Here is a 16337-nt window from a genome sequence, read left to right as displayed (position 1 = left end):
ATAGGTTCTACCAGGGCAGGAATCTGGACTGCCGTAACTTGTGAAAGTGGGGTGTGCACGAAAAAGCCTTTCATATCTGAGACGGGTAGTTTCCGAAGAGATGGGGAAGTGTATAGAGACATGTGATTGGCAAATTCTGTATTAATCTGTCTTTGGGTATGTACCAGTTCCTCACTGAGATTGTGAATAGCACCTATTGGTGTAGTCATGGACTCAAACCATAATTCCCATGGCAGTAGGTCCCATGGCACTTGGTCTCCCTCATTGTGTTATCGAGCCAAATATTCCAAATTATCCATACTTATGACCAGGTCAGTAAGCATATCCACTTTGTAGTCCCAGCTTCTTTGAGGCCTGAACAGACAAGAGAGTAAAGCCAAAGAAAAGCTGGTAAGAGCAAACACTTTGTGCTGTGAATTTTTAACTCTAAAACTGATGTTTTTTCTAATCTTGACTTTAAATGTCTTTCCTTGTTTTCCCTAAAACTGTACTAAGGCTGATAGAAGCCAACCCAACTCCCTAATAGAATCTAAAAAAGAGGAAGGAAAAAAAAAAAGACACCCCTGAGACTAGCCCAGGCGTCTTAGAGACTACTTAATCGGTTTGTGCTTTAAATTGTGTTTGTTAAAGTGAATGCACCACTCGCTTTTTGGGTGGTAAAATAAGGTTTTTAGGGCATCATTAGGATGGCGGGCGAACATTGTCCGCCTGCCATCCCGACATAAAAAGGGACCACCAGCCATAAGTGCGAGGGTCCCGTGGGGTGATTAGGATGCGCCCGCCACACTGGGGGGGGGCACATCCTGCATACTTGACATTGCGGCGGGCCGTGCTTTCAGCACCACCCGCCGCAATGCAGAAAAGCCATGTCGTTCATTTTCATGCACAACGAGGCAGGCACAGCGCGGTGCCTGCCATGTTGTGCATGAACCTGCAGGGGGGTACTATAGGTACCCCCCTGTGCACCACCCACCCCACAAATTCCTGGGGGCCTGCTACGGGCCCCAATAGCAAAGACTGCATGCCTCTCTGCCGCCACGGAAAGGCACATCCCCGCATGTATCGTAATATGGATGGCGGTGTCTAGCAGAGACCGCCACCATATTAAAACCTTTACCGCCAGGTCGACTTGTCGACCGGGCGGAAAACCGGCGGATGGCCTTCCCGTCCGCTACGGTACCCCTGCCATACTATAATGGCAGGGGAAATGGGTGGCGGGCAGGGAAGGATGTAGGAGGAATCACCACCGCCCGCATGGCGGTGACGATCTGCCCTACATCCTAATGGACCCCTGAGTGTGCGAAAAGCATTAGTTAGTGACTTTACATTTGGGCCTTACCTGCAGGATTGAATAGGAACTGCAAAGTGTGTAGTGACCTGACTGTTTTCAAGGAGACTGTGGGCTCAAGAGCATTTCCTTCCTCGTCTGCAACCAGTTTCTGCTTTACTAATTCGGACAAATCCACCTCAGCAGGGCTCCACCCTCTCCTCACACCTGGCACAGCCCATAAGTTTAATGTCACATGCTCTTAAAATAGCTTTTAGTTGGTTGTTTCATCCGTTGTTTTGACTGGTTCCCAGGACTAGAGTTTGTATTGGGCCTAGTCTTAGGGCTCCCATTGCTCTTGGCATCAGGGCTAGTGCTCCCATTGGCCTAAAGTCACCTGATCATTAGGGCTATTTATCCTTAAGGCTCAGGGCATCTCGGCCCGGGCGTCAAAGGTAAGGGTGCAGAGGACAAGGACAACTGCCTGTTTGGGCCAGGTCGGGTCTAGGGCAAGAGATGTTGCTCATTTCACAATGTAAAACTACTCTCCCAAAAAGACCCAAAAACACAGCCATATTAAAAAATATCCAAGAATCAACTTCCGCGGCCATCCTAGTAAGAACATTTGTCAACAAATCCTTAATGACACATTTTTTTCTAGAAGGCCTAAAAATGGATACATACACCCCTTTTTTTTAAAACCTAACCGGGGCAATCAAGACCTCAACAGTTGTAGATCTACAGCAAATGGACCAACCTGGGAGAAACTTTCCAACTTCCAAACTGGCTTTTATCCAGAAAGAAGAACCGAATCAGCCCTAATCTGGATCTGGAATGACCTTAACTACGTTCTGGGGACAATGGCCTTTCCGCTGTCTTTAATACAGTGGATCACTAAACACTCGTCCAAAGACTTGAGGAACCTTGAGGAAGTCAGACTAGAGGGCACAACTCTCATTTGGATCACATCCTACCTACACCGTAGAACACATATTATATTATACATACCCCCATTCTCTTCTAAACCATACATAAATAAAGCAGGAGTCCCTTAAGGCTCACTCATCTCACCCATGCTTTTCAACATCTACACCTAATCACTATTAGATCTGTTCAATGTGTTTGACATCACCTTCTATAACTTTGCAGATGACACAAATACTTCTGAAACTGGAAAACCACATTAAAACATCAAACCTCTTCAATTGCCTACGGGCTGTTGACCAATGGATGGCATGGAGCCACCTCAAATTGAATGCCTCCAAAAAGCAAGACATTCACTTGTGGCAACTGGAAAACAGACAACCTGAAGTTCAAGGACCACCTCCAAAAATATGTAAGAAGGTAGGATTACCATGCACATCAAACTGTCAATGAATCCACAAGTGGATAAGGCAACCAAATCAAGCTTCCTCACAATAAATCAATGCCTGCATCTTCCTGCACCATGGATTCCCACACAAGGTTCAACCTATGATCTCTTTGTCCTATCAAAACTGGACTATTCTAAAGATCTAAAGAATTCAGAACACTGCCCCAAGACGACTCCTTCATGTAAAGCCACAAGTACACATATTTCCTGCCTTGATGGTGCTACACAGATTACCAGTTGCCAGAAGATCCTCCTTCAAGCTACTATGGATCACACACAAAGCGATACATGGTAGCAAAGGACCACTCTTTAGCAGGAAGAAAATCAACAAATAAATACAGCAAAGGAACCTATGCACAAGAATGCCTCTCCGCTTCATGATTCCTACATATAAGGAAAAAAACCATGAGTCCAAAATCTTTCTCTGTTCAAACAGCCAAACTATGGAAATCCCTACCCCCAAACATAGGATCCACAGACAACCATCTCAACTTCAGATGATTAGTTAAAAGCTGGCTCTTCCCCACATGACAAGTATACTCACAACTCATGAATGTCCCACAATAGAAGACTCAGACATGACAAACTATACTTCTCACTGTTCAGAAAATAGTTCTTGTTATACAAGTATGCGTAATTGTACTTTGAACTATGCGCTTTGCTATAAACAGATACATTTATAAAAGGGGAAAATGATATATTACTAAGCATGGGCGGAAAATCCGTTTCGCTCGCGGATTTTGCGGATTTTCGGGAAATTCGCAATCCGCGAGATTCGCGAATCTCCCGCAAAATCCGCAAATCCGCGAGCAGCGGATTTTGCTCGCACTGTTCGCGTGAGTTCGCGGCTTCCCAGTACAACTTCGCGCCCCGCGAATAAGTGCTAAATTGCAGAAATACGATCTTAGCAAAACTGAAACTACTTACCAGGTTCAAAAGTTCAGGCTCATCATTAGTAGCCATTTCCTGTAGTGCTTCCTGAGGGGCCCCTCCAGAGTTCAGTTGCCAGTTGCAACTATTATGTGACCCTGCTCTGAACCTCAGAATAGTTACACATATGCCACAAAGGTCCTGAATTACAGCTAAGGGAGACAAGCAGGAGCCAGGCTGGAAGTTAAAATCCATTAAATCAGCCCCTAATTCATTATTGTCAGTTGGGGCAGGGCAGGTGTTGTAACTAATTTTGCAACAATGAAAGCACTTAGCAAGTGCAAAAGATCACTAATCAAGGCGCACTAAGGAAGCAGGTGCCAGCTAAAAAAATATTCTGTGACACATTAATCAGCCCCAAATTAATTCAGGTCACTTGAGGCAGGGAAGGTGTGCTTTGCTTTGCCGAAAATAATGTACACTGGACAACCAGAGGGTGTGGTGATGAAACAGAGGGTGGCATGGGTGGGCCAGAGGGTGGCATGAGTAGTCAGAGAGTGGCAGTGGTGACAGAGAGTGGCAGTGATGAAGAAGAGTGTCCCAAACAGGCTGGACACGTAGAAACAACAAGTTCGCAAAACTTGCGACCCGACAGGTAAGTTCGCAAATTGCGAAATTGTAAAAACCCTCGCGAACTGGCAGAAACACGGGCGAACACAAAAAAAAAAAGCCGCAAATTCGTGGGAATTCGCGGATTTTGCGGATTGCGAGTTCGCAAATCCGCAAAATTCGCGAACGCGAGATTCGCAAAATTCGCTCATGCTTATATATTACATCTCAGGATACATTGGTATATCAGACCATCACACTTGGTGATTCTATGTACATATAGGTGTGTAGAGCGTTACAAAAGTCAGAGAAAACGTTCTCTTTGGTTAACAAAGATCCATCAATTACAGACACTTCATACATCCATACTGCATCATCAGAGCATAAACGTTCACACTCTCAAAAAATGTTTAAACAGATTGTATATTACAAAGTAAAATACAATATAAAAGCCAAGTTTAAAAAAGTATTTTTCTCAAAAAACAAGAATTCATACACCAATAAAAATAATATCACAATGCATAACATCAAAACAAAGGAAATTTGTGGTAAACACATATACAAATACGCAAAGATTATACATTTAAAACACGGGAGAAACAAATATTAGACATACAAAGATGTATAGAGTTTTACACCTGCTTCTAATAACTACAATATGTGCCATGTGTATACCGAGCAACCTTTGGCCCATGACCAGTGGAAGTGTCCTATGCAGCTATAGAGGAGTTTGGCTCTGGTTCACCCCTCGGCCGTCACCTACCCAGCCAGACGTCGGACACTGTTTTTCCTCGTCTCCCAGTTGTAATTCCTACCCCCTCCCTCCTATGTTTATGCTATGCTATTGTAACACATGTAACTATGCTCCAGCAATTGATGTAACTTTGTATCTATGTTGTGAAACTATGCTCTTCCTCATGTAAAGCACTCTGATACCTTCGGGTCTAGCCAACGCTATATAAAACTTTTCAAATAAATAAATACATTTGTCTGTATAAGTTAATTGCAGTTGTTTGACACCATAAAAAATGTACCACATGATAAATGAGGACAGCAGAACATTTAAATATTCCTGCTTCAATGTACATATGGATATTTATATAGAGGGATTTAATAAAAATCAATCTAGCTAAACTTTACCAACATCGTGTTTATAGAAATAATTTCCATTTCGCCATTATTGAAAAGAACTTCTGTCCTTCACAACTAACAAGCACACACAATCACTACTTACAAAAAACTCACCATTTTCAATTTTCTAACCCACTCCTGTCATTCTATCACTACTCCAAACTCGAATAAACACACAAGAAATCAAGAGCACAGTCCTAAATCAGCTAATGCACACAAATTTAAAACAATAAAAACATTGTACTAACCTACTAATTACTAATCTTGGGTTCCAGAGTAGCATGCTACTCGCCACAAAAAGTGCTTCAATGCCTTGCCAGGGGTTATAAGCACTATATAATTTACAATATCATATTTCCTTTGGATGTCAACCAGTCCAGGTCTGTAAACTGCACCAATAATCTCCACATGCAGTGTCAGTTTTACACCAAAGGAGGTCTAAACTCAATTGGCTAGTGTCACTCCCTTAAAGGCATCCTATTCAGTGGCCACACTATCAGTAGTGCTGTCATTCTCATGGAACAATTATCTATGTGCTCAACAATTGCGCCGCCAACAGACACTGTCTGTAGGTGCCATGTGGGGATTGCCGGGAGGGGCGGGAGAGCCTGGAGGAAGTCAGCAATAACCAGTGCTTTAAATGTGCCGGCGCTGAGGGAGGGAGAGTACCTGCACTTCTCGAGAGAAACGCAATGCTTTTAATTGGAGAGTACCAGCACTTCTCAGAAACGAGCAGGTACTCTGGTGCAGAGTACCTGCACTTCTGTTTTTCCATTTTAAGCACTGGCGATAACAGCAGTAGGTTGTGATGCAACACCACTCGTAAGTATTCAATCTTAGCCACTTAATCTGCTTCCCCCAGAAAAAGATCTAGTCTGGAGAATAAAACAAATGCGGCCCACCAGATCCAAACTGCAGCAGATATCTAATAATTATCACCAGGGGACTCCTCTCCTAGCTTGTTGTGTACTGGAAACGATGGGCAGCACCAGGCACCTGTAGCAAAGCCTTACAAAGCACTACAGCTGGTGCCATATAGTAGCAGACACTCTGCAGTTGTTATCTGGTGACCTTTTAGTTATGCATTGCTTTATTTAGGTGTTAACTAACTACTAATGATGTGACACGTTTGTCTAGGTAGTATTAATATGTGTTAAAAAATACTCATTTGGCCCTTTCATGCCATATACTTCAAGTGGCCTGGAACATAAGCAATAGTAATGTCAGCACCTAGGCCTCGTCCAGAGGAAAAGCACTTGTAATATAAAATAATGTGTGTGTATGTATATATACATATATATATATATATATATATATATATATATATATATATATATATATATATATATATATATATATATCTGAATCTGGAGCAAGACCCACTCGCCACCGTGACCCTTATTAAGGAAAGCTATTCTGCTTGCACACGGCGGCTGCAGGAAGGGATTCAGAGAGAGGGGGACTCTCTCACTCTGATCGTGCCGGGGCGGAGGTTTATTGTCAAGCAATTAAGGATTGTAAGCACCATGCAAACATGCAATACCTACGTGACAATGTGAGTTATTACCCTCTTCATTTAAAGCTTGCACTGAACATTAAGAGACACTTGAAGACAAAAATTAAAAAACGATCTATAAAGATGTAATTTGATTTGGACTACCAGTGCAATGCATTATGGGTCTTGTATTATATATGCCTGTCACGTGATTCTGAAAATTTTAAAAGCGCGCTCATAGCACTTTGCAAATGACACTCTCCACCTGTGAGCAAGGCTGACGCCGAAACGCGTAAGGAAAGGAGACATTCTGCGCTGCTGTGCTTGTTAATAAATGCCTTTCAATCCGGTATTGGGCCTCATGTTGTGCTTCGTTGGATGTGAAATTGTCAGGCTGCTCCGTGCCTGATGTTCTGAGGCCGCCCTGTAGGGTGTATTGCTCCTTTGCTCGGAGACCTTTGGAAAATATATATATATATATATATATATTCCAACACCGCTCCCGGCTATTCCTCGTCTCTGCTTACGGCGAGCCTGTGTGGGTGCCGGACACCCTATTGTACACGACCAAGGTTCCCCCTTATGAGAAGAACGACACAGGCTGCTTTTGGATGCTTCAATTCGATTTATTTAGGGCACAGGATCGGCGGCTCCCCACCGACGCGTTTCGCCACTAAGGCTTGGTCACGGTTAGCGTGTACAACTCCATAGTGCTATTTACAAGGTGAAAAATCAAGTGCATAGAGGTAGGACTACAGTACATCTATCCAACCAGTTTGGTCGCCATCTTTGACTGGTGTAATGTTACCACAACAATTGTCCAATTGTTATATGATATATTCTTACACACACCGAGGCAAAATAATATGCATATGGCCATTAACATTACAAAAACAATAATTGATGAAATGTAATTCCAAGGAACCGCCGATTAGCGCAATGTTCATTTGGGTGCCGTTTTTGAGGCAACCATTTCACAAAAGTTTGAAACCATAGATGCCTCCGTTTAACAAAATAAATCTTGCCCCAGTGGGCTAATCCAATGTTCCATGATTATACTGTAGTTGTGTGGGTAATGCCCCAGTGGGCTAAACAATTGTAACAATTCTACATTGGCTTTGAGATTCTTGCTTGCAGTCACATTCCCCTGAATGAAAAGAAAATAAGTGATTTAAAACCTTTATATCAAAAATATTTACAAAATTAAAAGTAAGCGCAAAGAAATGTCAGGACATATGTTCAATGATTTAGAGGTGGACTGCAAGTTCCTCACTGCTGTTCATCCCAACAGGATGTAATGTCTCGAAATCAATGATATATTTTGATTCCAAAATTCTTAACTGTTGCAGCCTGTCACCACCTCTTACGTTTTCCTTAACTGCATCAAGTACTGTGTATTTCAACAAATTATCATTCCGGTTGTGATGTGTGTTGAAATGGCGGGCAACAGGGTACTGTTCATTCATGTTCCTTATGGCTCGCTTATGTTCTAATATCCTAATCTTGGCCTTGTGTTTCGTACTACCAATGTAGAATTTTCCACAAGGACAGATTAGGCAATACACACAGTATTCAGTGTTGCAGTCAAAAGGACCCTTGATGTTAAAGACTCTGGTACTGTTGGGCACTGTGACTTTGTTGCAATTATTGCTACCTTTACAGGCTTTACATTTCATACAGCATTCAAAGCCAGCAGGATTTTTATTGTGTACTGTTTTCTTGTGTGTGACCATATTTTTACTTAACTCATCTTTTAAGGACTTTCCTTTTCTATAAGTAATCTGTGGATGTTCTTTCACATAGTTACTTAGAAATTTGTCTGATGTTAAGATTGGCCAGTTTTTTGACAGTATTTTTCTTACCTTATAGGCTTGCCCTGAATATGTCGTAATGAACCTGACTTGGTCCTCATCCTCAGTTAAAGATCTTTGTTTAGGAACCAACAAATCTGTTCTGGCTACACCGTCTACCCTCGTCACCGCCTGGCGGATAGTTTTTTCTGAATAGCCTCTTTCTTTGAAACGGTCAATCATGACTCTTTTCTCTGTCTCAAAGTCACTGTTGTTGCTGTTATTCCTTTTGGCCCTCAGTAACTCCCCATAGGGGATACTCTGGATAAGAGTATATGGATGTGCACTAGAGGCAAACAATAGGCTATTTCCTGCTGTTTCTTTCCTGTGAAGACTGGTGACAAGCTTGTTGTTTCTAACTTCAACCTGTGTGTCCAGGAAGATGACTTTCTCTTTACTAATCTGTGATGTCAGTTTAATATTAACATCGTTGTTATTTAGATTGGCAATGTATTCTTTCGCACTTGTTTCATCTCCTTTCCAAATGCAAAAGATGTGTATTGCTCCTTTGCTCGGAGACCTTTGGAAAATATATATATATATATATATATATTCCAACACCGCTCCCGGCTATTCCTCGTCTCTGCTTACGGCGAGCCTGTGTGGGTGCCGGACATATATATATATATATATATATATATATATATATATATATATATATATATATATATATATATATATATATATATATATATATATATATATATATATATATATATATATATATATATATATATATATATATATATATATATATATATATATATCCACATACACACTCACACGCGCACATATACATAAATATACCTGGAGCTTGGAACAGATTTATGTAGCCATTTACATGCGTAGAATGGTTTCAATACTAGCATAATGTTATTAGAATAAGAAGAGGGCTAATGTACTTGAGGGATGATTTGCATTCTTCTAAACCACACAGATACTGGTCCCGGCACAATTGTTCGTCTGCGATTTCACTCCTTAATAACTGCAATAAGCAGTTTGCTGCCAGTGCAGAATTTCACGACTGTGATCTATGTAAACCGATCAATTTATTTTACTGTTTTGTGCTTAGCGCAGGCATCAACCTCCTTGGGTATATTGATGTGAAAACCAAGAGCATGCAACTTCCTCATATTCTCCATAGTTCACTTAAGTTAGCTTACCTAGCCAGGTGTTGTTCGGGGCATAAGCTCATACAACTCTCCTAGCGCCAAGACGCCACACACTTGATGACTGGGTGCTTCACGGGCGACATAGAATTGTAAACAAATGACTGTTGCCTTGAAAACAAATTAAATAAATTGCCAGCTAACAGTCACACGAAAAAAAACCTCTTAATTATTTCACTGTCCTCCTTGTTACTCCTTCGATAGATAGATAGATAGATAGATAGATAGATAGATAGATAGATAGATAGATAGATAGATAGATAGATAGATAGATAGATAGATAGATAGATAGATAGATAGATAGATAGATAGATAGATAGATAGATAGATAGATAGATTGATTGATTCTTGGCAACACTGAAACCACCGGCCACCTAGAGGCATATATTTTATAAGTATGTCATTGCGTGTGGTTTGTCGTATTACTGCAGCTTATTTGCATAATCAAGCAGCGGCGGATAATAAATGATGGAGACCCGTTACAAAATATGGCGGTGGAGGTAAAAAGAAGTCCCTTAAACTGACCACTTCAAAGATAGACAAAGAGTTTTGGGTTCTGCAGGGCCCCCAGAGGGGTCGGGCCCCTTGTACTACAAGGGACTAAGTTACACCCCTGATAACACGTCGCCGCCCGGAGAAGTTTCCCGTATCTGCTCTCTGCTGGCCTCGGATTGTGAATGTCAGATTTGTATCAGCAGACGACACGCTGCAATCTAGCCGGCACAGCGACAGAAGGTGACCTAGATTAGACGGCATTGTGCGCTCGCGCCAAGAGCTCCGGTTGAGTGGCAGCTGTTCCCGGCTCCGGCGCTTTCATATTCAGATTCAGCACCAGCCACAAATCACCAAAATCTCAGCGAGGGCCAGCTCCAGACAGACAGACTGCCTGCCGCCGTGCGCCCCGTGGCAGGGGCCATAGACAAATCCCCAGCTGCGCCCACTTAGCGCTTTCTGGTGGCGCACACTTTACTCCAGCAGACAAAAGCGCCCAGCACAGCAGCACGTGCCCTTCTTTTCTACAGCACCACAATAACTGCGCAACTTCACGGTCTGCGTCCGAGACGCCTCTAGTGGGCTCTGACGTTTTACTATTTACTATAGCGGATAGCGGTCGTGTCTTTTGTTTATAATGGCAGGCTGCAAAGCGCAGTGAGGCCAACAAGGTTTTGGACAGCGCTATATAAAGCAATGATATTACATCTATGATGCGCATGTTTGTTTCTAGATGTGACAAGTAAGTTTGCATGAGCAAATAAACAAAACCTGAGCAGCGTGTGCGCAGAAAACAGCAAAATAAACCCTCTTTTCATCTCTGGAGGTAATTGAACAGGGAACGTGAGAAAAACAACGTAAAATAGTAACTTCCTTGCAATTTTCCACTTGCACCACGCCTACAGATCCACAAAATACGATCAAAATTAGAGAGTCTACAGTCCTCTTCAAGCAGACTGCATCGGCCCCACCACAATCGCATTAGAAACTTTATTAGCGGCAAAACGATGTTCTACAGAACCAAGAAACGGACTTTAGAAAGCAACAACAATTAATAATAATACGATCAAGCCACGAAATCAAAGCCTCTGTTTTAAGCAACAGAAATGCTGTGCTGACTCATCACATTTCGGACGCGCTGCAAGTATTTGATCTGGTCCAGATCTGGCTTCAAGGAGCAGCTGAGCACTTTACAAAGAACATTTTTATTGCAGCAGGAACATCTCAACATAGAAAAGAATGGTAAAACCAGGCATTCGTGTGAAACGTGCAATCGAAAGAACACACTGTAAAGTTTTTGATTCCATATGTGCATTACACAAATACATTACCATATTATATGAATAAAGATACAGATGAATATGACTATGTACAAATGCAAGACAAACTCTTCGATAAGGTAAATTGCCTCGTAATCTGGCAGCTCTAACAGCCCTTCGCTCGATATACATTGCAGACAACAATCCTCAATTGCAACAGGTGGGGAAGTGCAGCTTACTTTTCAAAGAGACGAGCAGCACGAGGTGGAAGACGAGCAGAGAGCTGACCGGGGCCATGTCCGCCCTAGGAGTTCATCATCCGCGGCCGTGGTCAGGGGTCCGGTCCCGCAGTTCATCCCGCATCACCTCTGAGAGCGGAAAAGGCACCGTGCCCGCCGCATACCCGCTCTGCGCGGAGACAATTTGCACCCGTTGGTTCCAGCGGCTGCTGCGCTGGTTAAGATTCTATTAGAAGAGGCCCGGGTGATCTTTCAAACACGGCGCAGACTTGTGGGTCAGCTGGACCGGAGCGCCTCTCGCAGCTGGCTCTGCCGACCAGCTGGAATCCAGCCGAACTGAGGATGATGCGCTCAGTCTCTCCTCAAGTGTTCTGCTTGTTGCAGGAAGGGTCTATTTTATTAGTATAGTATTTCATCAGAATATACATAAACGCATAGCACTAATGCATTTAGTATCTCTTTTTTAATGTATTTGTACTGATTGAACAGTTATTAACTCTTATTTTTATATGTGCCTTGAAGCTTAGCACAATTTGCATTTTAGCGCTTTGTACAAAAACTATAAATAAACTATTAGGGACTGTATAGCTGTAGGAACATTGTCAGCAGGATCTTTGTGACTCACAGTCCTGGCACAGCAACTACTGCCTGAGTTGGTTGAATGCCACTTTACCAAGGTCGACAACATCAGCCTACGAAAATATCGTCATCCGGTATATTGTCCACCATATTACATCATGTGATTCTTTAATGCAGTAAATAGCCAGTAATATAGGTAGGTATATGTATACCCGTTAGCCTTCTACAGGACCGCTGGAATTGGGCGGCAATGGGGGACTAAATTATGCAGCAGGGTTGACTAAATTATGTGGGGAGAAAAGCCAACTTAAGTGGCATATGCGGCACATTTTGTGATAATATTATTTTGTTATTTTGACAAAAGCTAACACTGTTTGGGCAAATAATTCGCTTTATTAATTCCAGTTTAACAACCAAATACAGCAATAAGCAACAGAAAGGGGACAAGTCAACCTTTCCAAAGGTCCTTCCACTGCGTGGTAACGCGTCTCTGTGTTTTTAGTAAGTTTTGATTAATTTGAGCTAGAAACAGTTTTTTATTAACATTTTCATATTATGCAGCAGACTATGTGGCAAATACAGCAAATCCACACCTATTTGGAAACACCACAATCACAAAAGCACATAAATACAGTGGAGTGGTCTTTTGCAATATAATGTAAACAGTGCACCTATGGCACTTTGAAACAGCCCCTGGGTTGGTGCTCATCACCTGCACAAATTAAGCATTCCAAGTAGGGCCAGCTGAAAGGCGATGGTGATTAAACAAACATTGGTAAATGCAACACGTTTTGCCTATGAGATTAATAATAAGCAGTTTTTTGTTGTAAGTTGTAGTTTGGTGAGTAGTTGTACAATTTTAAGATTTATATTAAATATAATAGATTTCACAAGTGCTATGCAGGCGAAACCTACGAAATCACTGACAAATGTTAGTCTGTCAGTCTTGGAAATGAAGTGCACTTCTTCTTAGGCAAGTGCGTTAATTTAATCAAGCGTCATCCCTCACAGTGGAAGAGAGCCAGTGGCTGAAGTTTTCTGACCCACTGCCCCATGCAGTATGCTGTGGCGGTAAGAAAAAACATTTGAATGACAGTTGAATAGACCAATGGATGACAAGGGCTGATCCAAAATAATTTCTGTGTATTTATAAAGATATGTGTGGTTTGCTTGTATGGCTGTGGCCATGTCTGTCTTTAGACCAGACCTAAAAATGCCTTGTATAGACGAGTGTGAGTTTATTAGGCAAGCTGTACTTGGATTCTGCATTGTTTTACGAGGAACATCCTATACCGGAGCTTCATGTCGCAAAGATATAGCAGAGTTCAGTCCAGGGTCCGGTGATTTACCAGACATAAAAGTTAATGTGAGACTAAGAAATGGTCCCCCAAACTTAACTTACAAAAAAGCACGTCTCCGGTTGTCATTTCTTCTGGTTCCAAGTTGTACAACTTATCCTAGCATACATAGCACCATAAAATCTTCCTGTGTTTCACGGGGTTCTATAACAATAACCTAATAGCATTAATAATAGGACTGTAGGGTGGATAACAAAAATATAAAAGCAAGCTGGTTTGGGGACAAGCTATTCAAACCTGTCAGATCACGTCCGCACTGTGGTCATAGGCTGGTGACGAATCCTGGGAGGCTAGTTCAGGTGTTTATCTTGGGAGGTCTAGAGCGTGAGAACTGGTGAACTCGGTAACAGTAAGAGATGGCAAAACTGTGAAATGATCGCTGAATAAAAAAGTTGTAATTATAGGGATTATCTATAACAACTGCAAATTTGAGCAAGCCAATCCAGAAAGAGTAACAAATAATCAACAGTAAAGTAGTCTCGTTTGTAAAATATAGGAAACCAGCTGCTTACTTTAATATTGAGACCAGCCAGGCTTGGCTTTGTTTTGTACAACATTCTTACCAGAGCACAACATCTGATGACACCTACAATTGCTATGGGGTATGCCTCACATGAGAGAAAAGAAATGTCTCCCGTGTGACTTTGACATTACAGGTTTAAGCTGTACTATTATAGAAGGGGAACAGGCTGCTCAAGGACATCAGTTTCCCATTAAGAATGTCGCAGATGTTGTTGATGCAATCAGATCCCTTATGTTCTTGTTCCTTAAAGATCCGACAGTGGATGGGGCAAACCACAGACTGAAAACATTGTACTGTTGGTTTATTTTCTCCTGCAATAGCCTTCTTTTATTGAAACAAAATAAGATGGCCGGCGGTGCTTAGAAACGCATAACTGAAATGCTTTTTAACCCTTTCAATGCTAATGACGGAACGGTTCTGTCATGAACATCGGTCGAGCTGTGCTCATGACGGACCCGTTCCGTCATGACCACACCCATTTTCATTAGAGCCCAGCACCTGGGTTAAATCTGCACCGCATGGATGAGGTTAATTGTGCGTTCCAAAGAAGTGTTGGCCATCTAACATGGTGAGCTCAATGTCCACACAAAGGAGATACGATGTGACATAAGGTCTAGAGTGCCTAATCTTCAAGCTGGGGGACCAGGTCCAAGTCTTGGCAGGAGGCTCAAAATCCTGTAATCCTTGCCAAATTAATTATTCTGTTCGTGACTGGGAATGTGTCCTATTGTAATGGAACTGGTGCACATGTAAAGTGCTCCGAGAGTTCGTGAAATCAAATTGCAAATATTAAATTAACAAGCACGCACCACAGAGAGATTAGGTAAAGGTCAGAGGACAAACAAAGCAAGCTCTCTGCAGGCACAATCTTAAAATAAGAGGTCCACTAAAGCAAATGAAAACAGTACGAGGGTCACTCCGGATCGCCGACCGACCCCTGCCCTCAACACGTCTTCAACAAGGCCGACGCTGTCATCGCACCCCACCTACGAGACATCATCAACACATCCTTCGACACCGCCACCTTCCCTGAGAGCTGGAAGCATGCCGAACTCAGCGCTCTACTCAAGAAACCCACACCGGACCCTACCGAACTCAAGAATTACCGCCCCATCTCGCTCCTCCCGTTTCCAGCCAAAGTCATCGAAAAGACCGTCAACAAGCAGATGGCCGCCTTCCTCGAGACGAATGGATCCCTCGACCCCTCACTGTCTGGCTTCCGAGCCAACCACAGCACCGAGACCGCCCTCATCGCCGCCACCGATGACATCCGAGCCCTGATGGACAACGGAGAAACAGCGGCCCTCATCCTCCTAGACCTCTCCGCAGCATTCGACACTGTCTGCCACCGCACCCTAGTACAGCGCCTCAGCAACATCGGAATCCAGGACAAGGCGCTGGAATGGATCATCTCCTTCCTCGACGGAAGAACACAGAGAGTCCGCCTACCACCGTACAAGTCAGAGGCCACCGAAGTAATCTGCGGCGTCCCGCAAGGATCCTCGCTGAGCCCTACTCTCTTCAACGTCTACATGAGCCCCCTCACGGCCATCGCACTCCAACACAACCTCAGCATAATCTCCTACGCCGACGACACCCAGCTGATCCTCTCCCTGACCAACGACCCCGCCGCCGCCAGAGCCAACCTGCACGAAGGGATGAAAGAGGTAGCCGAGTGGATGACGACCAGCCGCCTGAAACTGAACTCAGACAAGACGGAGGTCCTCATCCTGGGCTCTTCACCCTCCGCCTGGGACGACTCCTGGTGGCCTCCCGCCCTGGGCACCGCACCCAAACCGACAGACCATGCACGCAACCTGGGCTTCATCCTGGACTCCTCCCTCTCCATGACCAGGCAAGTCAACAACGTCTCCTCGGCGTGCTGAAGGACTGGGTTCTTTAAGACCCAGCGGTGCCAGGGCACAACACCTGAAACCTTCGTGGGTAACCTGCTCCGGCGTAAGAATGACAGAGACACGGGACACTTCCTTCGGCGTCAAAGATTCAAGGTTTATTTACTGCAGGGAACACAGAAGTCACGACAAGTACAACACGTGCAACTTGGGGAGACTGCTTCAAATTGGTTCTGTGGATCGCTCCTTTTATACAGAATTTACCCATAGG

At 43.3% G+C, this 16337-nt stretch overlaps 1 protein-coding gene across 1 annotated transcript in view; it reads right to left on the bottom strand.

The window, feature by feature from the left end:
• Positions 1-11887, bottom strand: part of CRB1 (crumbs cell polarity complex component 1) — a 713161-nt gene extending 701274 nt beyond the window's left edge. Inside the window, exon 1 of the mRNA XM_086954812.1 lies at positions 11754-11887. Coding sequence (XP_086810938.1) covers positions 11754-11811 — 58 coding nt within the window. The 5' untranslated portion in view covers positions 11812-11887. The remainder of the gene's footprint in view (positions 1-11753) is intronic.
• Between the last annotated feature and the right edge of the window lie 4450 nt (positions 11888-16337).

This window comes from Lissotriton vulgaris, chromosome 1_1, assembly GCF_964263255.1.
Source record: "Lissotriton vulgaris chromosome 1_1, aLisVul1.2, whole genome shotgun sequence".
Taxonomy (NCBI): Eukaryota; Metazoa; Chordata; class Amphibia; order Caudata; family Salamandridae; genus Lissotriton; species Lissotriton vulgaris.
Note: the sequence above shows the minus strand (reverse complement) of the source record. Positions and strands in the feature narration are given on the sequence as shown.